The sequence below is a fragment of the Engystomops pustulosus genome, chromosome 9 (genome assembly GCF_040894005.1).
Source record: "Engystomops pustulosus chromosome 9, aEngPut4.maternal, whole genome shotgun sequence".
Classification (NCBI taxonomy): domain Eukaryota; kingdom Metazoa; phylum Chordata; class Amphibia; order Anura; family Leptodactylidae; genus Engystomops; species Engystomops pustulosus.
The window spans coordinates 8680413-8705141 of record NC_092419.1 but is presented as its reverse complement, the minus strand read 5'-3'; the positions used below and the strand labels follow the sequence as shown (position 1 = coordinate 8705141).

Sequence of the window (24729 nt, the reverse complement as noted above, 5' to 3'; positions counted from 1 at the left end):
GCTCCGTACAGACAGAGGGCACAGGATGGCTCTGAGCATTGCAGCGACGCTTCTCCTGACCACTGGGGTCACCCTGCTAATCTATCTTATAAAGTGGTGGCATGGGGTCAAACAGAAGAACCTACCTCCAGGACCTACCCCTCTACCCATTTTGGGGAACATCTTTCAGCTAGATGCCTCTGAATTACCTCAGTCTTTAGTGAAGGTAAGTACACGTCATGAGGTCTGTATAAGCTATGGCTAAAAACCACCAAAACTGCAATCTGAACTCTGTTGACAATTTCATAGTAAGAGAATGTGAGGATTTCCTATAATTGACTAAGAAAATTACCTATTTTAACCCCGTCCTGCTGTTGCATTTTTAGTTTTTGTCCATTTTCCAATTGCTACTTGAAAAATTAGAAAATTTTGCATTATTATTGTATTTTCTGTGGGTCCAAAAGGTACATCATAGTGACCATTAAATATGAAATGTACTGAAAACCTGTAAAGATGCCGGAGAAAAAAAATGATTCCCATAATGTGAAAAACACATCAGATTTACACTACAGCATCATCACATCAATACCAGTTTTATGTAAATTTTCATTTTTTTTTTATTGTTTTTCTGAAAGTATAAAAAGAAGTATAAAAGTAAAACAAAAAAAAATCCCTTGTTTTTAACATTTAAGTGTAGATATTATAGCTGTGTAAGGGAAAGGGAGGGGAAGTACTAAGGGAAGTAGAGGGGGAGACGATGTAACATCCTGTGAAGCTAAAGCACGGGGAAACCCTGGTAATTCTCCCCAAAGCGGTTGAGTCTATATTCATTAGCATAATTTCAAAAATTGCTTTTAATTTTATATATGTTACTACATTTTTTATGCTAACACCACTATCTATAAAAATATAAATACATTTTGATGCAAATTGGCATTCGATTTTTATTTACTGCTACACTGTTAATCCTATGGGATAAAAAAGTTTTCTATTTTATTAGATCAGGTAGATCAGACATATTCAAATTAGAGGATACTTGAAGGGAACCAGCCATTTTCACAAATACAGCTAGTGACAGGTTCCCATAGAGCCCTATTAACAACCGTTTTTTGTAGCTAAAAATAGTTTTTCCAACATCCCCATAAAATCAACTTTATTTTATCCTACCTGGCATTAGAGGGGGCATGCCCTACTCAACTTGCCCCTCCCATCTTTTCTTCCCCATGCCTCATGCCTCCTCACTTTTCAGCAGAGCATTTCTACCTCATGTATGTATCTAATTACATGAAATCACAGTAGCCTCCATGGACTTCTACTCCTCCCCATCCTCCATGGAAGAATGCTGTGATCTCTGTAGTTAATTATTGGTAGACAGTCCCTAAGTTCCATACAGCAGTATGTCCCAGCAGTGACACCTGTCAATCAGGAACAAGGAGGGTGGGCAATGCCCAAGATTTGAAGAGATACTGAGCTGTCAGTCAAAATAAGGGGGCGTGATTCATTGACAACCAGAGAGAAAACAAGAGTCATATCCAGGATAAAAGAGTCAAGTAACCTAATTTACATATCAGAAAAACTGCTGTAATTAAGGTAGAATGCCTCACTGGCAGTTAATTGTAGATGATATGGGGAGTACTTGTAAAATAAAGCCTAGTGGTTTGGCTGGAATCATATGCAATTGGATTGAAAACTGGCTGAAGGATTGTATCCAGAGAGTTGTGGTCAATGATTCCTACTTGGAATGGTCACCAGTTATAAGTTGGCAAACTTGACAAATGAGGTTTAATGTGGATAAATGTAAGGTTATGCACCTGGGGGCTAATAATCCAAAGGCAAAATATGTCCTTGGGGGAGTAAATCTGGGAGAGTCCCTTGTTGAGAAGGACCTGGGTGACTAGTAGATCATAAATTATATAACAGCACAATGTCAATCAGCTGCCTCTAAAGCTAGCAGGATCTTGTCATGTATCAGCAGTGCTCTGGACTGTAATATTACCACTGTACAAGGCATTGGTCCGGCCTCACCTGGAATATGCCGTCCAGCTCTGGGCACCGGTCCATTAAAGGAGGCCCTGGAGCTGGAGAGGGGACAACGAAGAGCCAAAAAAAGGTTAAGGGGTATGGAGGGTCTCAGTTATAAGGAAAGATTAAAACAACTAGATTTATTTAGTCTGGAAAAGAAGGTTTAATCACCAGAGGTGACAGGGCTTTTTTTACTGTGAGAGCTGTGAATCTGTGGAATAGCCTGCCTCAGGCGCTGGTCAAAGCAGGGACAGCAGAGAGCTTCAAGGGTCTAGATGCCTTTGTACACCTAAATAACATTGATGGTTCTGTTATATAGAATTGTTTCCCATAAATCCCTTCATCATCCAACCCCTTCCCTTCCTTGGTTGAACTTGATGGACAAGTGTCTTTTTTCAACCGTATAAACTATGATACTATGAAGGAGGATGTATAAAGTCATTGGATCAATGTAAAACATGGAATAGCTGAGTTCTCCAGAAACAAGTCCTTAAATTATTTTAACTTTACTAGCAAATTAAGGAGAGTCCTAGAAAAGTCCAAATTTTCCCTATGATAATTCAGAAATCCATTATAGAGTAATACTATTTTTTAATATTTTTAAATATTTCCATAGTTGAGCAAGAAGTATGGACCTGTCTACACCATTTACATAGGAAACCTTCGGGCGATAGTTCTGGTTGGGTATGATGTGGTGAAGGAAGCCTTGGTGGACCACAGTGATGCTTTTAGCAGTAGGGGGGACACAGGAGCCGGCAAATTTTTTCAGAAGGATTTTGGTAAGTTGATAAAATTATTACTGGTGTTTCTCATTGTAACTGGTGATGATTTTATTGTAAATGCCTCCATAATCTTATAACCAGACATTTCTACCGTACAATATTTGACAATATGGAGTATTGCAAACCCTTGAAATTGGTTTCTGCTTGATATTAACAGGGGTCATTGCCAGCAACGGAGAAAGATGGAAAATACTTCGCCGATTTTCAATGACAATTTTAAGAAATTTTGGAATGGGAAAGAGGAGCATTGAAGAAAGAATCCAAGAAGAAGCTCGTTTTGTTAATGAGAAATTTCTGGAAGATAAAGGTGGGTGGAAAAACCAAACCCAATTTGGCAGATTTACTAAGAGCAGTGTGGTGTGTAATATGTGCATTTACCTGTGTAGTCTGCAGGGGGCGCCAGATTCAGGATTTCTGGCGCACGTTCTTCATAAATCTGTAGCCCCCTGCACTGCCCTGACAGAGTGCACCCCTTGTTTTTGGTGCACCTTTAACATGGGGCACGCAACACAATTCTGTCAGACTTTGCATGTTAAATCTGGCGCTTGGTCCGACTGAGCACCGGAGCGTCCCCTTCAGTGCAGAAATTTGTGTTGCATGATGCCTAGTGCAGCCGTGACACAAAAGGGCAGTGTACGACACAAATGTGGTGCGGAAATTTCTTGTGTTCCCCAGTGTTTATCCATGCACAACAAGTCTTTGAACTGTAATCATCATCCATGGGCTGTGCATGGTCGTGTGCATGGTCGTGTGCATGGTCCGGTGCATGGTCGTGTGCATGGCCGTGTGCATGGTCCGGTGCATGGTCGTGTGCATGGTCGGGTGCATGTTCGTGTGCATAGTCCTGCGCAGGTAGTTTTCCTTAGTAACATTCTTACTCACTTTGTACAAACTCTATGATGGGGGGGAATGTATCAAGTCTTGTTCTGGTGTACAAGCTTTAATATACTCACAGTTTGTGGTGCACTTCTAGGAACTGTGACTATATGCCCCCATACACCAGTTGTAATGTTGTAAAATTATTACAATGCAGGAAATTTATCAAATCCACATTTTCCATGCACCAAATTTAAGACAAGTAGAGATGATCAGGTTGGGTTCAGCCATGGCTATGATTGGCCAGGAGCAAGTTGCTAGAAGCTTTAATTTGTCGAAAATTGGCTGTTCCTCCACCAATCTGGTAAGGGTCAGGTGGAAGTACCCAAACCCAGCCTTCAGCTCTGCTCGTCTCTAATGACAAGACATCCACCTCCTGCCACAAAAATTTAATCTGATGATAAATCTGGTGAAGTCCTGTGGTCATCCATGCCACCTTTTTAAATAAAAGGGCTTAGAGGGGTTAAAATACTCCAGGTGCATGAATAAATGCAACGTACAAATGTAATTTAAAAAGCCACAAACCTTGAATGTATATAAGACCATAATAAATCTGTCCCAATGATTATCTATTGATTTATCTTCAGATACACCATTTGACCCAAGAGATATATTACGACTCGCTGCTTTTAATGTCATCTGCTCCGTTGTGTTTGGTAAAAGATTTGATTATAAGGACCAAACATATTTGACTCTCCTGAAAAATCTTCAGGAACTATTCCGACTAATGACCAAACGTCCTGGACAGGTAAATGTAGCAAAATAGTGATTATAACATAACTCTCTACGTGTACATACCGTATATATTCGAGTATTAGCCGACCCGAGTATAAGCCGTGGCTCCTAATTTTAACACAAAAAACTGGAAAAACCTATTGACTCGGATATAAGCCAAGGGTGGGAAATGCATTGGTCACAGTTCCCCCAGTATATAGCCAGCCTCTGTAGTATATAGCCTGCCAGCCCTCTGTAGTACATAGCCAGCTAGCCCCCTGTAGTATATAGCCTGGCAGCCGCCTGTAGTATATAGCCTGCCAGCCCCTGTAGTATATAGCCTGCCAGCCCCTTCTAGTATATAGCCTGCCCACCCCCTGTAGTATATGCCCTGCCAGCCCCCTCTAGTATACAGCCTGCCAGCCCCCCCTAGTATATAGACTGCCAGCCCCTTTAGCGTATAGACTGCCAGCCGCTGTAGTATATAGCCTGCCAGTCCCTGCCCCCAATATAATGCCTGTAGGAAAAAAACAAAAAAATGTACTCACCTTCCGACGCCCCCCTGTCAGGTCCTCTTCTATCCATCGCAGTTCTTGCATCAGCTCCGTGTTCCGGTCCGTCGCAGGCACCATGACGTCAGCTGTACACTTTTTGTTTATTTTCTTGACTCGAATATAAAAACTTTTCTTATACTCGAGTATATACGTTAATCATCATGTATATCCAAAAATGTCTTTACTGTCTTTACCACAAACAAACCTGGTGTAGTCTGATTCTACAGCCACACTGGATATTTTTTATTAGGCCTATTTTGCGAATTCTACATGTAACAGCACTATAATATCTTTGAAAATTGTTGAAAAGTTTTTACAGTATGAAGTTAACTGAATTAATTTATATTTTTCAACTAATGCAATATTATCAATGTTTTCTATTTCTTTTACATTGTTTTTTTAATTAGCTTTTCAACATATTCCCATCCTTAATGCGGCACCTGCCCGGTCCTCACCAGAAGATCTTCAAACTTCTAGCCAAGACAAAAGAATTTACTAAGGAGATGGTGGACACCCACAGAGCCACCTTGGATGAGCACTGCCCTCGTGACTTCATAGATTGCTTCCTCATCAAGATGAATGAGGTGAATTTATGTACAATATTTTTTTTTTTAAATCCATAAACTGTTAGAAGTAGCCACTTATTTTATTTTGTTTTACTTTTATTTTCTTTTTATCGTATATACTCGAGTATAACCCGAACCGAGTATAAGCCTAATTTTTCCACCAAAAAACTGGGAAAACCTATTGACTCGAGTATAAGCCGAGGGTGGGAAATGCATTGGTCACAGCATCCCCAGTATATTGCTTGCCAGCCCCCTGCAGTATATAGCCTTGCAACCCACTGTAGTGTATAGCCTGCCAGGCCCCTGTAGTATATAACTTGCCAGCCCCCTGTAGTATATAGCCTGCCAGCCCCTGTAGTATATAGCCTGCCAGCCCCTGTAGTATATAGCCTGCCAGCCCCCTGTAGTATATAGCCTGCTAGCCCCTGTAGTATATAGCCTGCCAGCCCCTGTAGTATATAGCCTGCCAGCCCCCTGTAGTATATAGCCTGCCAGCCTCCTGTAGTATATAGCCTGCTAGCCCCTGTAGTATATAGCTTGCCAGCCCCTTGTAGTATATAGCCTTCCAGCCCCTGTAGTATATAGCTTGCCAGCCCCTTGTAGTATATAGCCAGACCCCCCCTTTAGTATATAGCCTAACAACCCATTGAAGTATATAGCAAGCCTATAGCGTATAGCTTGCCCGTAAAAAAAAAAAAATCTGAGTACTCAGCATTCCAGCGGCCTGGGCAGCTCTTCTATCTTCATGTGCACTGCTGACATCACAGAGTGCACCGTCTAGGCCGTGCGCACGGAGCTGTCCCAGAAGATAGAAGAGGAGCTGCCCAGGCTGTCGGAATGGTGAGTAGTCAGTTTATTTTTTTATATACCCGAGTATAAGCCAAGTGGGGAATTTTCAGCACAAAAATTGTGCTGAAAAACTCGGCTTATACTTTTGTTACTTCAACATCATCTATATGGACTTTCAAATGGTTTTACTATTAAATAACAAGCCATTTAATATTTCTTAGGAAAAAATGAACCGAGACACAGAATTTCACGAGGAAAACCTTGAGGCGACAATATTAGATTTATTCTTTGCTGGAACAGAATCCACAGGTTTAACGCTGAGATATGGGTTTTTATTACTCATGAAATATCCAGAAATTCAAGGTAACAATTTAATTTTTTTTTTTTTTAATAAAACATTAACACTACAAGTAGGGCTGTAGCTACACCCAGCAGCAGCCTGTTACTTTGTATCAGGACCCAAATATTAGATACGGCACATACCAAATGGGTAACGCTGGAATTTTCATTATTTCTGTCTCCTTCGTATCTGTCAAGTCCATGACATAGTAAGAGCAGAAGAAGTCTCCTGCTGCACCAGACTTATCACTGTGTCTGATTCTGGATGATTAAAGGGGTTTTCCCGTCTGAGCATTTACATATAATTTAATTTATTTTCCATATGTAAACATTTCTTCAATTGGATGTTATTAAAAAAATGTTCCTGTGTGAATGTAATTTCTCATAAATTTCGCCATGTTGTCCCTTAGAAATGAGAGAGCTTCCTCGGATACGACCACCTCACATTTTGGCAGCAGTGACCAGACATGCGCTGTTGAGCCCTGCCTGACCATCTGGGTTCAGCATTCATTACCACAGGACAGCTGTAGGACCTGCAGTAACTACCAGACATTTCATATGCAAACAACCGTTGTGTCTTTGTGCAATCCCTTCAGCAGAGGTGGTCGTATCCAAGGACACAGTCTTGTTTCTAAGGGACCATATGACTATGTTTTTTTTTAATAACATCTAATTGAAGAAATGTTTACATATGGGAGATTAATGAAACTGAATGGGAATACCAGAGACGAGAAAACCTTTTTTACCTCATGTTTTTTTGTAATGTGTGTGTAAGTGTGTATGGCATATCAAGTAATTTTCCAATATCCATCTAGTACTAGTTCTGTTCTGCTTTCCTGAAATATAAAGTGAAGTCTCCTGTCATTTACCTCATCAGCCATAAATTCCTGTCCATAAAATGGTGGCAGATGGAGGGTCATGTGATCTTTTATGTCCATGAACCATCGCCAGTTAGAGATCACATGACCCTCCATCGGCCGCCATTTTATGGTCAGGAATGTCTGGCTGATGAGGGACTGCCAGTGCCCGGGGCTGCGCGATCTCCTTCCTGTAGCCGGGTCCGTGCCTTCTGACAGGACCCGGCTGTAACACACTGAGCATGCGCAGCATACATCTGTATCACACTGTGTAATGTGAAGAATAGCTTGAACAAGCGATCCGTGGATCGCTTCTTCAAGCTAACCTGTAAAAGTAAATTTAAAAAGTTAAAAACATTAAATTAAAACATTTTTGAATAAAAATAATTAATTAAATAAAGTTAAAGTCCCCTAAACACAAATATTCCCTATACACATGCAATAAAGGGAGAAAAACACAAAATCGCCAAAAAACCCCACATATTTGGTATCGCCGCGTCCATAACAATCTGTACAATAACTCAGAAACATTATTGGACCTGCTTGGTGAACGCTGTAAAAACAAAACCCGAAAAACACGCCAAAAATGTACATTTTTCATAAAATCTCTGCACAAAAATGTTCTAAAAAGTGATCAAAAAAAGTTATGTGCACCAAAATGGTACCACTGAAAATAACAACTCAACACGTAAAAAATAAGCCCTAAACTAGCTCTGTCAACCAAAAACTATTAAAGTTACGTCTCCGAAAAGATGGCGTTGCAAAAACAAATGAGATTTCCTCTATATTAGTTTTTATCCAGTAAAATTGTAAAAGTAAATAAAAAACTATATAAATGAGGTATCACCGTAATTGTAGTGATCTGTAGAATAAAGATAATATAGTATTTTTAGTGTACGGTGTACGACCCCCAAAATATACAAAAAGAAAGGAAACCAAAATTGACAATTTTCTTTTCACCCATACATTCAAGAGTTAATAAAACCTCATCAATAAGCTAATGACCCACGAAAATGAAGTATTTGTAAAGTGCATCTCATGTCGCAAAAAATAAGCCCTTATATGTTCAAATTGCCCAAAAAATAAAGATTGTATAGCCAATAAAAAGTGACAATGCATAATCTGCTTCTCTTTGATGCCCTGGCGTGTGCCCATACAGCAGGTTACCACCACATATGGGGGATTGTTATACGCGGGAGGGGTAGGGTATCAAATTTTGTGGAGTATTTTGGTATTGTATCCACTAAAAATTTGTACATTTTTTGAAAAACACATTAATTTAGCCAACAAAAATTTCCCTTTCAAAATTGCATCCAATTTTGTTTTAACCCCTGTAAGGGTTAACAAACTTCATAAAAGTTGTTTTACGTACGTTGAGGGGTGTAGTTTCTATATTGGGGTAATTTATGGGGTTTTACTTTTATTTAGGCCTCTCAAAGTGATTTGAAACCAGAGCAGGTCCCTGAATAGCAGATTTTATGAAAATGTGAAAAATCACACCTAACGTTCAAAGCCCCATAACATCCTACAAAAATAAAGTACATTTCTCTTCTTCTTAAATTACAATGTCTGACACCCTCTGGGCTCAATGAAAGTTTGGAGAACGTTTTTTAAACACTTAAAACAAGATTTTATTTTACCCCTAAGTTTCTCCTGCTGCTCTTTCCTGTTTTACTCTATTTTTATTATGTACACTTGTATTTTGGCAATAATAACAAACAATTAATGCACTAATCTATCCCATGTGTACATCATAATCATGTTAATTGGTTTAGAAATATATATATTTTATATATATTTTTTATCTAAGTTCATACACTAAATTCTGTTATATTATAAAACTATGCCGGTTTCTCCGGCATCAGTTGCGGGACTGCGCATGCGCTACCCGCCAAAGTCGGATAGCGCGCCAATTTCCCTTTTGGCGCCATTCCTACTCTTCACCACAAGCCTGCAATTGTAAGTAAAGGTCTCATACTCAACTATAAATATCTCTGTATCTCTTTGTACTTATGCATTGATTTATTTATTCATGTCCTGAATTTGATAAAGGGTCTGCGACCCGAAACGCGTTGTTTGGACTTGTAATTGGTATAATTCTTTTTTTATATACTTTTTAAGTTCTAATAAATTAGCTATATGATTGAATCAATTGGCATTGATATTGGTATATTTTCATAATATTGGGCAAAATACTACTATTAGCGCTCCACTCTGTCTCACTTTTGCAAACAAATTTTTTGTTGCCTTTCTACCCCCGGACCCCATTGGGGACCCCGGTGCTTCTGAGCTGTGTGAGCTGCATATATAGTGTATTAGCCCTAGAAGTATACCTTACTCTTAAACCCTGACGCAATCGAAGATTTGGATATCCTAACTGCTAAATCCACAGCTTGGAACTTGGGATCTCATCAAACTATATATGCATATGATTAAAGAATCCACCAGAATCCAAACATTATCACCCGAGGCGCCGCCCTTTGTGTTTTCCCGTTTTTTTGTACCTTGGCCTACCCCTAGTATATACAGCCAACCCAGCCTGCCCCCTTAAGTATACAGCCAGCCCAGCCTGCCCCCTTAAGTAAACAGCCAGCCCAGCCTGCCCCCTTAAGTATACAGCCAGCGCAGCCTGCCCCCTTATGTATACAGCCAGCCCAGCCTGCCCCCTTAAGTATACAGCCAGCCCAGCCTGCCCCCTTAAGTATACAGCCAGCGCAGCCTGCCCCCTTATGTATACAGCCAGCCCAGCCTGCCCCCTTATGTATACAGCCAGCCCAGCCTGCCCCCTTATGTATACAGCCAGTCCAGCAGTAAAAAAACTTATATACTCACCCTCCAGTGGCCCCGATATCCGCACTGCTCCCCCGATGCCCGTGCTGCTCCCCCGATGTCCACGCGGGTCCTCTTCTGTCTTCTATCTTCTATCTCCTTCTGTCTTCTTTCTTCCGCAGGGCGCCACCGTGTCCTTCTCCCGGTCGTCGCATAGTATGACGTCAGCAGCAGCCGCGTCGTACTATGCGCCTGCCGGCCGGGAAGGTCGTGACGGCACCCTGCAGAAGACAGAAGAAGACAGAAGACAGAAGAGGACCCGAGCGGTCATGGGGGGAGCAGCGCGGACATCGGGGCCACCGGAGGGTGAGTATAAAAGTTTTTTTTTTTTAAAGTGCTGGGCTCGCTATTGACTCGTGTATAAGCTGAGTTGAGGATTTTCAGCACATTTTTTGTTATACACGGCTTATACACGAGTATATACGGTGCTATATGGTCGCATAGATTTCTGAGTGTCGAATGATTGTATCTTATTTCATGTGGTTTATTTATGTAACTTATCTTCTTAGCATCTTCACTCATACATTTATCTGTAAAAGTTCCCTAGATACAAAGATGAGGGAATAATATAATTTTAAGTTTTGTAAACTTCAGAGAAGCTCCACAAAGAGATTGACCAAGTGATCGGCAGAGATCGCTGTCCATCAATAGACGACAGGAGTAAGATGCCCTATACTGACGCCGTGATCCACGAGATCCAGAGATTTGCAGATATTGCCCCGTCAGGATCTTTACACGCTGTGAGCAAAGACACAACCTTCCGGGGATATCACATCCCTAAGGTGCAGTATAATGGTCTCCTAAAAATTTTTAGTTTTAAGCTTTTTGGTGGTGGCTGTAATGTAAAACATTTTTTTTTTTGTATTGTTACTACTCTTACTTATAACCAGTCTTTATGCTTCAAAAGTAGATTTGGTACCATCAGGTCTGAAGATGATGGCCTGCTTTAAAAATCTTGGGTTACTTCTTCTATGGTTTCTCTTCTTCTCTTATCTTCTGGATTTGACTTTTCGTGATATTTTATACTTGTATTCTCAGGGAACCTTGGTGTTTCCAGTCCTGACCTCTGTACTCAAAGACCCCAAAAAGTTCAAGAACCCAAAAGAGTTTGATCCTGGACACTTTCTGCATGACAAAGGTGGCTTCAAGAAAAATGATGCCTTCATGCCCTTCTCTGCAGGTAAGAGATTGTTATATGATTATCATGAAGTTCATTCAAAAATATTTTAATCATATTGTATTAGTTACAAAAAGTTTGAAATTTCTTTTGTATATTATTGTATGTGATTACTATATGTGGATTTTTTTTATTGTATATATATATGAGCTTCTTTGCATATGCAGGGGCTTATTTACTAAGGGTCAGCACAAGCACTTTTGTCGGATTTTGAAAATTTTCGGGGTTTGGGCAGCTAGAAGGGAATATTGACGCCCGTGATTGGATTTTGACGCAATCACACCGGCTTTCAACCGGGTGTGGGGGGAGGGGGGGTTGGAGCGGGTCATGAGACGATCAGAGAGATTCGGACTGAGCGTGGGATTTAACTTTAAAATTGTGTCGCAAAACGTGTACATGCACCAGGAAGAAGAAGGTGAACTCCGGGGACAGAAGATGAAGACTGGTTAAGGAGTGAAAAATTAGTTAAAGGGTTTTCTTCATTTTCAATTGTTATGCCCTATCGATAGGATAGAACCACTGGGATCTCCACCGATCAACTGATGAAGCAGCAGGACCAGCATTCATCCTGCCTATCTATTATGTATCTTTGAGAGTTCCGGGAATGAGCTGTGTTTGGCCTTGTTTTGGTAGCTCCATAGACCCCTTCGGGCATCTGTGCGATCCGTCGGTCAGCGGCAGGTCCGTGCGATGTCACAGGCACTGACATCATCCGCCGGCGCTGCAATAGAATTGTGTGTGCCGGCAGTGGCTGCGGCTTACGTCAGCGCTGTGCGTGGCATGGACCTGCCGCTGACCGACAGACAGCAAAGAAGACCCGAGGGGGCCGCCGGAAAGGTGAGGGGCTGGCAGGCTATTGACTGGGGCACGGGCTGGAAGGCCATATAACGGGGCACAGGGGCTGGCAGGCTGTATACCAGGGCAAAGGGGCTGGCAGGCTATATACCAGGGCAAAGGGGCTGGCAGGCTATTAACCAGGGCAAAGGGGCTGGAAGGCTATATACCGGGGCACAGGGGCTGGCAGGCTGTATACCGGGGCACAGGGGCTGGCAGGCTGTATACTGGGGCACAGGGGCTGGCAGGCTATATACCGGGGCACAGGGGATGGCAGGCTATATACCGGGGCACAGGGGCTGGAAGGCTGTATACTAGGGCAAAGGGGCTGGCAGGCTATATACCAGGGCAAAAATGCTGGCAGGCTATTAACCAGGGCAAAAGGGGCTGGCAGGCTATATACCGGGGCACAGGGGCTGGCAGGCTGTATACCGGGGCACAGGGGCTGGCAGGCTATATACTGGGGCACAGGGGCTGGCAGGCTATATACTGGGGCACAGGGGCTGGCAGGCTATGTACTGGGGCAGGGGCTGACAGGGTATATACTGGGGGGCAGGGGCTGGCTCGCTGGCTATGTACTGGGGGGCTTCTGGCTATATACTACTGGGAGCTGGCTGGCTATATACTACTGGGGGGCTGCTGCGGCTATATACTACTGGGGGCTTGCTGGCTATATACTTGGGGGGGTGGCTCTGACCAATGCATTTCCCACCCTCGGCTTATACTTGAGTCAATAGGTTTTACCAGGTTTTTGCTGTAAAATTAGGAGTCTCGGCTTATACTCGGGTCGCCTTATACTCGGGTATATATGGTAATCTGATTGTCTTCTTAGGCAATCCATACTGGATCTGGGGGATGCTGTGGATGTTGTATACAGTGCCAGATGAAAAGTTGGTACATAAAATGAGTCCACTGGGACTAGGTGAAAATCTGTGTATTTGAGAAGTAATTAGCTTAGTGATAGAAAACAGAGGGTCATTAATGACACATTCTCAGATTGGGATGACATTACCAGTGGAGTGCAACAGGGGTCAGTAATGGGGCCACTTCTTTTTTATACTTTTATTAATGACCTTGTAGTAGGTTTACAAAATCAAGTTTCAATATTTGCAGATGATACTAAGATTTGTAAAGTATGAGGTTGATAGTTTAGCATTAGAGAGGGATTTGTGGAAGCTAAAGTAGTAGGCAGAGAAAAGGAGGATGAGGTTTAATGTAGATAAATGTTATGCCCTTGGGCCATGGAAACCAAAAGTATAATTATGTTCTAAACAGTCAATTACTTGGTAAAACTGGAGCAGAAAAGGACCTGGGGGTATTGCTAGATGGTAAACTTAACTTAAGTGACCAGAGCCAGGCGGCTGCTGCAAAAGAAAAAAAAAAAATATGGGATGTTTAAAGAGATTCTCGTGATATAGACATAGTTTTACCCTTATACAAATCACTGGTCAGATCACTCATGGAATATTGTGTACAGTTTTGGGCACCAGTGTATAAAAAGGATATAGTAGAACTGGACCGGGTGCAGAGGAGATCAACCAAGATTATTTGGGGAATGGGGGGATTAGAATACAAGGACAGATTACAAAACTTGGGGTTTATTCAGTTTAGAAAAAAGATGACTGGGGGGGGGGGCCTCATTACATTGTACAAATACCTGAACAGGCAGTACAATGATCTTTCCAAAGATCTTTTTATACCTAGGCCTGTAACCAGGAGGAGAGGATGTTCTACCATCACCATAGACAGGGGGCATCCTCTACACCTGGAGGAGAGGTGGTTCTACCATCACCATAGACCAGGAGCATCCTCTACACCTAGAGGAGAGGAGGTTCTACCATCACCATAGACCAGGAGCATCCTCTACACCTAGAGGAGAGGAGGTTCTACCATCACTATAGACAGGGGGCATCCTCTACACCTAGAGGAGAGGAGGTCCTACCATCACCATAGACAGGGGGCATCCTCTACACCTAGAGGAGAGGAGGTTCTACCATCACCATAGACAGAGGACATCCTCTACACCTAGAGGAGAAGCAGTTCTACCATCACCATAGACAGGGGACATCTTCTACACCTAGAGGAGAGGATGTACTACCATCACCATAGACAGGGGGCATCCTCTACACCTGGAGGAGAGGTGGCTCTACCATCACCATAGACAGGGGGCATCCTCTACACCTAGAGGAGAGGAGGTTCTACCATCACCATAGACAGGGGACATTCTTTACACCTAAAGGAGAGAAGGTTCTACCATCACCATAGACAGGGGGCATCCTCTACACCTAGAGGAGAGGAGGTTCTACCATCACCATAGACAGGAGGTATCCTCTACACCTAGAGGAGAGGAGGTACTACCATCACCATAGACAGGAGGTATCCTCTACACCTAGAGGAGAGGGGGTTCAACCATCACCATAGACAGGGGGCATCCTCTACACCTAGAGGAGAGGAGGTTCTACCATCACCATAGACAGGGGGCATCCTCTACACCTGGAGGAGAGGAGGTTCTACCATTACCATAGACAGGGGGCATCCTCTACACCTAGAGGAGAGGAGGTTCTACCATTACCATATACAGGGGCATCTTCTACACCTAGAGGAGAGGAGGTTCTACCAACACCATATACATGTACGTGTTTAAGATAGGCCTGGATGCCTTCTGGAGAGCAAAAATATTAATGAATATGGGGAAAAAACATTTGTTTAATTCTTAAAGGTTGGACTTGATGGACTTGCATATTTTTTCAGCTTTATATATTATGTTACGATGATAATAGTAACGATTAATCATTATAGATTCTAGCTCAACTATGTGGCTATCATAAAACGTTTTATGAAAAATGCTAAAAGGTACAATTAAAATTAGTTTTTCAAGCATGTTAACTCCTTTAAGGTTGCATTTGTTTTTATTCTATATGCTTTTTGTCTTCTCAGGCAAACGGATGTGTATGGGAGAAAACCTTGCCCGTATGGAGCTCTTCCTCTTCCTCACCTCCATACTGCAGAAGTTTTCCCTGGAGCCGACCTTAAGCAGACAGGATCTGAACATAAGGCCAGCGCCCAACACCAATGCAGCAATACCCCATATATACCTGATGAAAGTCGTCCCTCGTCTCTGAGGAAAACTTCTTGCATAAAATAAGTGTATAAGTTGTAGATTTGAGCAGAGAAAACTTAAAAAATTTCCAAGAATATGAATTGTAGATTAAAAATACAAAGAATTACATCCTGTATCAATATAAAAATATAGAAGAATTATCAAAATCTGTAACTATTTAATGTTTAATTCAATATGCTGTGTTAATGTGTTTGTATCCCTTTCTCCTGTCAGATTCCTATCAGGGCTGTCTTTAGAGATGAGCGAGCACTAAAATGCTCGAGTGCTCGTCTCGAATAACGAACCCCATTGAAGTCAATGGGAGACTCGAGCATTTTTCAAGGGGACCAAGGCTCTGCACAGGGAAGCTTGGCCAAGCACCTGGGAACCTCAGAAAAGGATGGAAACACCACGGAAATGGACAGGAAACAGCAGGGGCAGCATGCATGGATGCCTCTGAGGCTGCTTAATCGCACCATTATGCCAAAATTATGGGCAACAGCATGGCCATGACAGAGTGACCGAATGAGGCTAGATAGCATCTAAAACATCCAATAATTGACCCTGACACTATAGGAGACTGCATGCAGAGGCAGTGGCAGGCTAGAGAGTGGCAAGGCGACATACCCTAAATGGACTCAGGCTTCAAACCAATGGGTGGCAAAGAGGAACCAAAGGAGGTGAGCAAGAAGCGCTGAAATAATTTCCTCTGTGAACAAAAGGTTGACGGTATATTTAGTCGATAACACAGCATGGTGGCAACATAGTGACCAAGTTCCATAACGTATCTGGTGAAACACCCGAAAAATGAGCCTGACACAGCTCGTTTGATAAGGGGACGACATGAGGAGGCAGCCACAGAGACGATTTCCATGATTAAGAGTGACAGTATGGGGCATTCATATTGCGCTGCTATGATTGCAACTACGGGTCTCCAGCATGGCGGCGACAGATGGGCCGAGTTCCACTATGTATCCGGTAAAACACCTGAAAATTATGCCTGACACAGCTCGTTTGATAAGGGGATGATGTGCTGCATATCCTCTCGTGCTCCAGCGTCTGGGGTATAGAGAGTTGAAAATTGCGCATGGAGACATTGGTGGACACTGTGGAGGATCGTGGAGGCAAAATGGACAGGAAACAGCAGGGGCAATATGCATGGATGCCTCTGAGGCTGCCTAATCTTGGGATGGAGCTGGCGGTCCGCTGCCAGGCGAGCTTTCGCCTGTCCAAGCCCCTGTTTCTCGGCTCCTTCCCAACCAAAATGGGCCTGGGGGCCAGAAGCGTTTACTTTGAAAAAATTATCATTTTCAAAGCAGGCGGGGTCGTTTGAATATTTCATCTAGGAATAATGGAATAGCATAGTGGTTCTATTTTTAATTGTTTTTTCAAAAATGGTTCCATGATTAAGAGCGACAGTATGGGGCATCCATATTGCGCTGCTATGATTGCAACTTCGGGTCTCCAGCATGGCAGCGACAGATGGGCCGAGTTCCACTATGTATCTGGTGAAACACCTGAAAATTCTGCCTGACACAGCTCGTTTGATAAGGGGACGATGTATGGGGGCAGTAAAGTAGTAGTAGATTAAAGGTGCTGCAGTTAAAACTATGTTAGTTGGATCTTTCGATGGAGCTGGCGGTCCACTGCCAGGCGAGCTTTCGCCTATCCAAGCCCCTGTCTCTCGGCTACTCCCCAAACAGCACTTCTAAGAACCTTTTGTATAAGATCAAGTGTAGTAGTGTTCTTATAAGTTTGGGTTATGGCGGGTGAGGGGAATGTAAACAGATGCGCAACAAGCACTGAAATAATATCGGTAAATGATAAAAGTTTGCCAGTATATTTTGTGGATAACACAGCAGGGTGGCAACAAAGTTAACTACCGTATTTTCCGGACTATAAGGCGCACTTAAATGCCTTGGATTTGCGTGGAAATCCACAGTGCGCCTTATAGTCCGGTGCGCCCTATGTATGGCGGTGGGCAGCGGACCATACTTACATAGGTCCCCGCTACCGGAGACCGGAGACAGCAGATCTCCAGCGGGAACTGCAGACCACGCGGCACAAACAACTTCTGCCGCGTGGTCTGCAGTTCCCGCTGGAGATCTGCTGTCTCCGGTAGCGGGGACCTATGTAAGTATGGTCCGCTGCCCTCCTCCACCTCCCCATCACCTTCCCCGCGTTCCCCGTCGCGTCTAGGCGTCGCGACTCGGCGTCGTGTCCCGTCGCGTCCCGTCGGGTCTCCGCTCCGCCCCCGGACCTCCGCCACGCCCCCGGACCCCGCGCCTTATAGTCCGATGCGCCTTATATATGGAATTATTACATATATAAGGCGCATCGGACTAATGCGCCTTATGGTCCGGTGCGCCTTATAGGACGAAAAATACGGTAGTTTGATGTGGAAGCCATGAAAACAACCCAAAATTCTGCCTGACACAGCTTGTTTGCTAAGGGGACTATGTATGGAGGCAGCTATATGGACAATGTGTGGAGGCAGCTAAAAAGACGACGTGTGGAGGCTGCTATGGAGACAATTTAATTTGGATAGTGCCTGTATGTGGCAGTCCAAAAAAGTTTTCAAACTAGAGGAGCAGGTAGGTGGTCCTCCAGAAAAATTAAATAGATTGAGTGCCTGTATGTGGCAGTCCAAAAAGGTTTTCAAACCAGAGGAGCAGGTAGGTGGTCCTCCAGAAAAATTAAATAGATTGAGTGCCTGTATGTGGCAGTCCAAAAAAGTTTTCAAAACAAGGGGAGCAGGTAGGTGGTCCTCCAGAAAAATTAAATAGATTGAGTGCCTGTATGTGGCAGTCCAAAAAGGTTTTCAAACCAGAGGAGCAGGTAGGTGGTCCTCCAGAAAAATTAAATAGATTGAGTGCCTGTATGTGGCAGTCCAAAAAAGTTTTCAAAACAAGGGGAGCAGGTAGGTGGTCCTCCAGAAAAATTAAATAGATTGAGTGCCTGTATGTGGCAGTCCAAAAAAGTTTTCAAACCAGAGGAGCAGGTTGGTGGCCCTCCAGAAAAATTAAATAGATTGAGTGCCTGTATGTGGCAGTCCAAAAAAGTTTTCAAACCAAAGGAGCAGGTAGGTGGTCCTCCAGAAAAAATAAATAGATTGAGTGCCTGTATGTGGCAGTCCAAAAAAGTTTTCAAACCAGAGGAGCAGGTAGGTGGTCCTCCCGAAAAATTAAATAGATTGAGTGCCTGTATGTGGCACTCCCAAAAATTGTTTAAAACAGAGGACCGGGTAGGTGGCCCTCCAGAAAAATTAAATACATAGAGTACTATTGCTAGAGCCAGTTGGCCCCGGCATAAAATAGCCAGTTTCCTCTGCTTTAGTGTACAAAGAGGAGGAGAAGGAGGACAATGAGGAGGAGGAGTGCATACATTATTCAAGTTGAGCTTCTTTCACCTGGTGGAGAATGGAAATCCTGAGAAATCCAGGCTTTATTCATCTTGATAAGCAGTTGCAGAGAAGAAGGTGCGGCACTCTCCAGTGTGGTACATCAATGCTTTCTTTATTCAGTGCAGGTGCAGGTACAGGACGCCGACATGCGGCAAGGCAACGGGCCTTTTCGCGCTACAAAGCGCTTTCTCAAGCCTAGCACCGAATAAAAAAAGCATTGATGTACCACACTGGAGAGTGCCGCACCTTCTTCTCTGCAACTGCTTATATAGTGACCCGGATCTACGCTCGCGCTGAGCACCCCAGAGGTACCAATACACATTACTGATGCCCCTTGCATATACCATCCTAATGGTTTGATACAAGAGGGGGTAGTGCCGGTCTTTATTTCTATTTTATAGTTTATTCATCTTGATAAGCGTCAGGCTGTCAGTCGACAGGCGTGTACGCTTATCGGTGATGATGCCACCAGCTGCACTGAAAACCCACTCAGACAACACGCTAGCGGCAGGGCAGGCAAGAACCTCTAAGGTGTACAGCGCCAGTTCGTGCCCCATGTCCAGCTTTGAAACCCAGTAGCTGTAGGGAGCTGTGTGATCATTTAGGACGATGGTATGGTCAGCTACGTACTCCCTCACCATCTTTCTGTAAAGATCAGCCCTACTCTGCCAAGACTGGGGACAGGTGACAGTGTCTTGCTGGGGTGACATAAAGCTGGCAAAAGCCTTGTAAAGCGTACCCTTGCCAGTGCTGGACAAGCTGCCTGCTCACCTACTCTCCCACACTACTTGTCCCGCAGAAGTACACCCTCTGCCGCTAGCGCTGTCAGAAGGTAAAATCCTGTTTCAGCTTGTGCACCAGGGCCTGCTGGTATTCATGCATTCTCACACTGCTTTCCTCTCCAGGGATGAGAGTGGAAAGATTTTGCTTGTACCTTGGGTCCAGGAGAGTGAATATCCAGTAATCGGTGCTGGAATAAATTCTTTGAACGCGAGGGTCACGGGATAGGCAGCCTAGCATGAAATCTGCCATATGCGCCAGAGTCCCAACGCGCAAGAATTCACTCCCCTCACTGGCCTGACTCTCCATTTCCTCCTCCTCCAACTCCTCTTCTTCTGCCCATACACGCTAAACACTGAAGGACTGAACAATGGTCCCCTCTTCTGTCTCGCCAACATTCTCCTCCTCTTCCTCCTCCACCTCCTCCGATATGCGCTGAGAAACAGACCTGAGGGTGCTTTGGCTATCAACAAGGGAATCTTCTTCCCCCATCTCTAGTGACGAGCGCAAAGCTTCCGACTTCATGCTGACCAGAGAGTTTTTCAACAGGCCAAGCAGCGGGATGGTGAGGCTGATGATGGCGGCATCGCCACTGACCATCTGTGTTGACTCCTCAAAGTTACTCAGCACCTGACAGATATCAGACATCCACGTCCACTCCTCATTGTAGACTTGAGGAAGCTGACTGACCTGACTACCAGTTCTGGTGGAAGTTGACATCTGGCAGTCTACAATCGCTCTGCGCTGCTGGTAAACCTTGGATAACATGGTTAATGTTGAATTCCACCTCATGGGCACGTCGCACAACAGTCGGTGAGCGGGCAGTTGGAGGCGGCGCTGCGCTGCCCTGAGAGTAGCAGCATCTGTGCTGGACTTCCTGAAATGCACACAGATGCGGCGCACCTTCGTGAGCAAATCAGACAGATTGGGGGGTATCTCTTGAGGAACCGCTGAACTATGAGATTTAACACAAGGGCCAGGTATGGCACATGTGTCAGTCTGCCGAGTTGCAGAGCCGCCACCAGCTTACGGCCGTTGTCACACACAACCATGCCTGGCTTCAGGTTCAGCGGTGCCAGCCACAGATCAGTCTGCGCCGTGATGCCCTGTAAAAGCTCTTGGGCGGTGTGCCTTTTATCGCCTAGGCTCAGCAGTTTGAGTACTGCTGCTGTGCCTAGAGCTACCGACTGATGGCGCCATGCCCAGGGATGGTAATTCGGAGGAGGAGGTGGAGGAGGGTTGGGAGGAGGAGGAGGCATAGTATCCCTGGGAGACCTGGACTGAGGTAGCCCCCGCAATCCTCGGCGTCGGCAGTATATGACCAGCCCCAGGGTCAGACTCGGTCGCAGCCTCCACCAAGTTAAACCAATGTGCTGTCAGCGATATATAGTGGCCCTGCCCGGCAGCACTCATCCACGTGTCCGTGGTCAAGTGGACCTTGTCAGAAACGCCGTTGGTCAGGGCATGGATTATGTTGTCTGACACGTGCTTGTGCAGGGCTGGGAAGGCACATCGGCAAAAGTAGTGGCGGCTGGGGACCGAATACCGAGGGGCGGCCGCCGCCATGAGGTTTCGAAAGGTCTCGGTCTCTACCAGCCTATAGGGCAGCATCTCCAGGCTAAGCAGTTTGGAGATGTGGACGTTGAGGGCTTGGGCGTGTGGGTGGGTTGCACTATACTTCCTTTAGCGCTCCAGCATCTGGGGTATGAAGAGCTGAACGCTGGTGGATGCTGTGGAGGAGCGTGGAGGCGAAGATGGGGTTTTCGCACGGGAGATGTTTGGGCCGGGGTCCTGGGTAGGGGGCTGACTAGCAGATGACACAGGGGAAGGAGCAGTGGTGTGCCCGGCCGGAGGTGAACGGACTTGGTGCCATTGAGTGGGGTGTTTAGCATTCATATGCCTGCGCATATTGGTGGTGGTTAAGCTAGTAGTGGTGGATCCCCTGCTGATCCTGGTGTGGCAAAGGTTGCACACCACAGTCCGTCGGTCATCCGGTGTTTCTTTAAAGAACCTCCAGACTTCTGAAAATCTAGCCCTCGCCATGGGAGCTTGACTACGTGAAACATTTGGCGCTGATGCACCAGCTCTGGCCCTGCATCTTCGTCTGGCCCCACCACTGCCTCTTCCACCCTATTCTGCTTTAGGACTCGCCTCAGAAGCACTGTGTTTACCCGGCCTATCAACCCAGCTTTGGTCTGTCACCTCATCATCCTCCGATCCCTCAATCTGCTCCCCCCTCGGACTTTCTGCCCTGACAATAACTTCACAACTGTCTGACAACCATGTCTCCTCATCGTCCGACACCTCTTTACACACTTCTTCCACTACGTCAATAATGTCATCATCACCCACAGACTGCGACTGGTGGAAAACCTGGGCATCGGAAAATAGCTCAGCAGCAACCGGACAAGTGGTTTGTGACTGTGGGAAGGGTCCAGAAAACAGTTCCTCAGAGTATGCCGGTTCAAATGCCAAATTTTGCTGGAAGGGGGCAGACTGGGGGGAAGGAGGCTGAGGTGGAGGAGCTGGAGGAGTGCTGATTTCGGTGACATGAGTGGACTGCGTGAAAGACTGACTGGTGGACAAATGGCTAGAAGCATTGTCCACAATCCACGACATCACCTGTTTGCACTGTTCTGGCCTCAACAGTGCTCTACCACGGGTCCCAGTAACTTGAGACATGAACCTAGGGAGTGTAGCTCTGCGGCGTTCCCCTGCTCCCTCATCAGTAGGTGGTGTCTAACCCCGCCCAGGACCACGGCCTCTAAACCCTGCAGTAGTTGGTCGCCCACGCCCTCGTCCTCTACCCCTAGCCCTCGGGTTAAATATTTTCAAAATGAAAGTGTAAACTGTAAGTGTGTTTTTTTTTTTTTTTTCAAAACAAAACAACGCTATCCTATTGCTATGGCTAGTTTCTAACCTACACTGACAGCACACAACTGGATTTTGTGCTGTGCCTGATGACTTTGAGTTATAAAAAAAAATAAACGTAAAAAAATAAAAAATCAGCAGACTGTGCCTAATTCAAATCAAACCCTTAATAAATTATCCCACTTCGGTGTTTGAGGTGGAAATGGGTGTCACTAAGAGCTAAACACAACGGTCGCAAGTCTCCCTGCAAATTCCTCACAATATGGTACTAGCTGCACAAGCAAACAAAAAAAAAATAAAATATAACGCTATTGTAGCCCTAACAAGGGCTGTTGGGTTCTTGTAGAATCACTCCTGCCTAACAGTAAGCTGATATAACACCCTAACGCTTTCCCTGACGCTCTCCCTAGCGGCATCCAGACAGAGAATGATGCGAGCAGCGCGGGCAGGGGCTAGTCTATTCCAGGGTCACCTGATCAGGCCAGCCAACCACTGCTATCGACGTGTAAGGGTACCACGTCATGCTGGGTGGAGTGCAGAGTCTCCTGGCTTGTGATTGGCTCTGTTTCTGGCCGCCAAAAATCAAAACGGCGGGAGATGCAATTTTCTCGAGCGGGCGAAATACTCGTCCGAGCATCGAGCAGTTTCGAGTACGCTAATGCTTGGACGAACATCAAGCTCGGACGATTGTGTTTGCTCATCTCTATTTATTATATTTTATGGGGTATGGAGTAGGCTCTGTTAACTTTCTGATTAGTCCAACTCTCTCAGCAACTCTTGCTACACGCAATGATCTGAAGAAGGAGATGGTGCATCTCCGAAACGCATCTTCAATAAAGCAAAATTTAAACCAATACTTATTAAATGTGGACACCTTTCCTGAATGGTTACCATCCAGCTAGTGTCGTTCCAGTCACCCCTCCTTGGTCTCCCCAAGTACTGACCATCGAGTGCAGTCTAGACACGGTATCTGACTGTTGGGCAGCTCCTCCTGGATATTTAATGAAAGGCTTAAACCAAGCCTTTTATAAGACTCTCCACTATTTGATTGTGTTTTATCTACCTTACAGTACATGCACACACATGTATGGGGGACGTATATACGGCTGACGTATATACGGCTCACATACGTCCCCCATATATCGCTATGGGCTTACGGTCCTGTACGGGAGCTGTGTGGTGCAGCACACGTGCCGCACCGTACCACTCCGTAGCCCGGGAAAAGATAGGACATGTCCTATCTTTTCCAGTGTTACGGCGCCATGCGCCATATGTTCCTATGGAGAGGGTCGGGGTGAGCAGCGCTCACCTCCTACTCCTCTCCACGCGCGCTGCCATGTTCCCGATGTGCTACGGTATGGCGGGCAACGGCAGTGTGCGTATAGCCTTGGAGGAGTGCAATCTCGCTTTTATATTTCCTAATACTAGATAACGATTAAGGCTTCTCCACGTCCCAAGTAGTCCCTGCAGAGTCGCGTACTCCTCACCCCCCCCCCACCCACCCACATGGCGCAATGGTTCCCGAAGTGTTGCAGGCTCAGTGTAGCCAGCAAGGGACCTGGAACTTGTGCAAGGGATGCCCTCCGGCTGGTAATGTGCACATACTGCATTGATGTGCACAGAGCAGCAAAATTACCATAAAGAATCTTCTATCAGGATCTACTAAATATATAGATTCCGGACAGGAATTTGAGATTTGTATGTATGTCCGGTTGGTCCAAATGTTGTTGGATTTATGTGATTGTTCTACTGGTTTATTATTCATTAAAATATGAGACCGACCTGACAAATTAAACTATATTTGACTTCTATGTAATTTGTAGGAAATCTGTATATGACACTATCGGTGTTGGAATAGGCAGAAAGTAATTACACCACAGTGCCCCCTTAGCAAAAATAAAGCATTACATTGTTACTATAACATAAACACATCAATAATGACAAGGTTTTTTTTTAGGATTACTTAACTGGGGAACCTCTTGCACAATTATCTTAAAATTGTTAAATAGGAAAATCGAGCAAGATGTTTTCTAACTCTATTTTTTATGTCAGGAAAACGTGTATGTCTAGGGGAAGGCCTGGCCCGCATGGAGCTCTTCCTCTTCATAACCACCATACTGCAGAAGTTCACCTTGGAGCCCACCGTAGACAGAAAAATTCTGAATATAACACCAGAGCCTAACACCAATGCATCAAGACCTTGTACATACCAAATGAAAGTTCTCCCTCGTCTCTGATGGCATAAACTATTGCATTA

At 44.7% G+C, this 24729-nt stretch overlaps 1 protein-coding gene across 1 annotated transcript; it reads left to right on the top strand.

The window, feature by feature from the left end:
* On the top strand, positions 1-24729 carry LOC140077765 (cytochrome P450 2C20-like). The gene is made up of 9 exons (XM_072125209.1): positions 1-205; positions 2618-2780; positions 2941-3090; positions 4247-4407; positions 5335-5511; positions 6504-6645; positions 10902-11089; positions 11346-11487; positions 24525-24729. The coding sequence occupies exons 1-9, from the start codon at positions 26-28 to the stop codon at positions 24707-24709; spliced, it is 1488 nt and encodes a 495-aa protein (XP_071981310.1). The 5' UTR covers positions 1-25; the 3' UTR covers positions 24710-24729.

What these genes read in the sequence shown, in the direction of transcription:
- LOC140077765 (XM_072125209.1), top strand. Translation starts at nt 26, where the DNA reads ATGGCTCTGAGCATTGCAGCGACGCTTCTCCTGACCACTGGGGTCACC. An exon ending in TACCTCAGTCTTTAGTGAAG is followed by an intron (nt 206 to 2,617) that starts GTAAGTACACGT and finishes ATATTTCCATAG; the next exon opens with TTGAGCAAGAAGTATGGACC. An exon ending in CTTCATGCCCTTCTCTGCAG is followed by an intron (nt 11,488 to 24,524) that starts GTAAGAGATTGT and finishes TTTTTATGTCAG; the next exon opens with GAAAACGTGTATGTCTAGGG.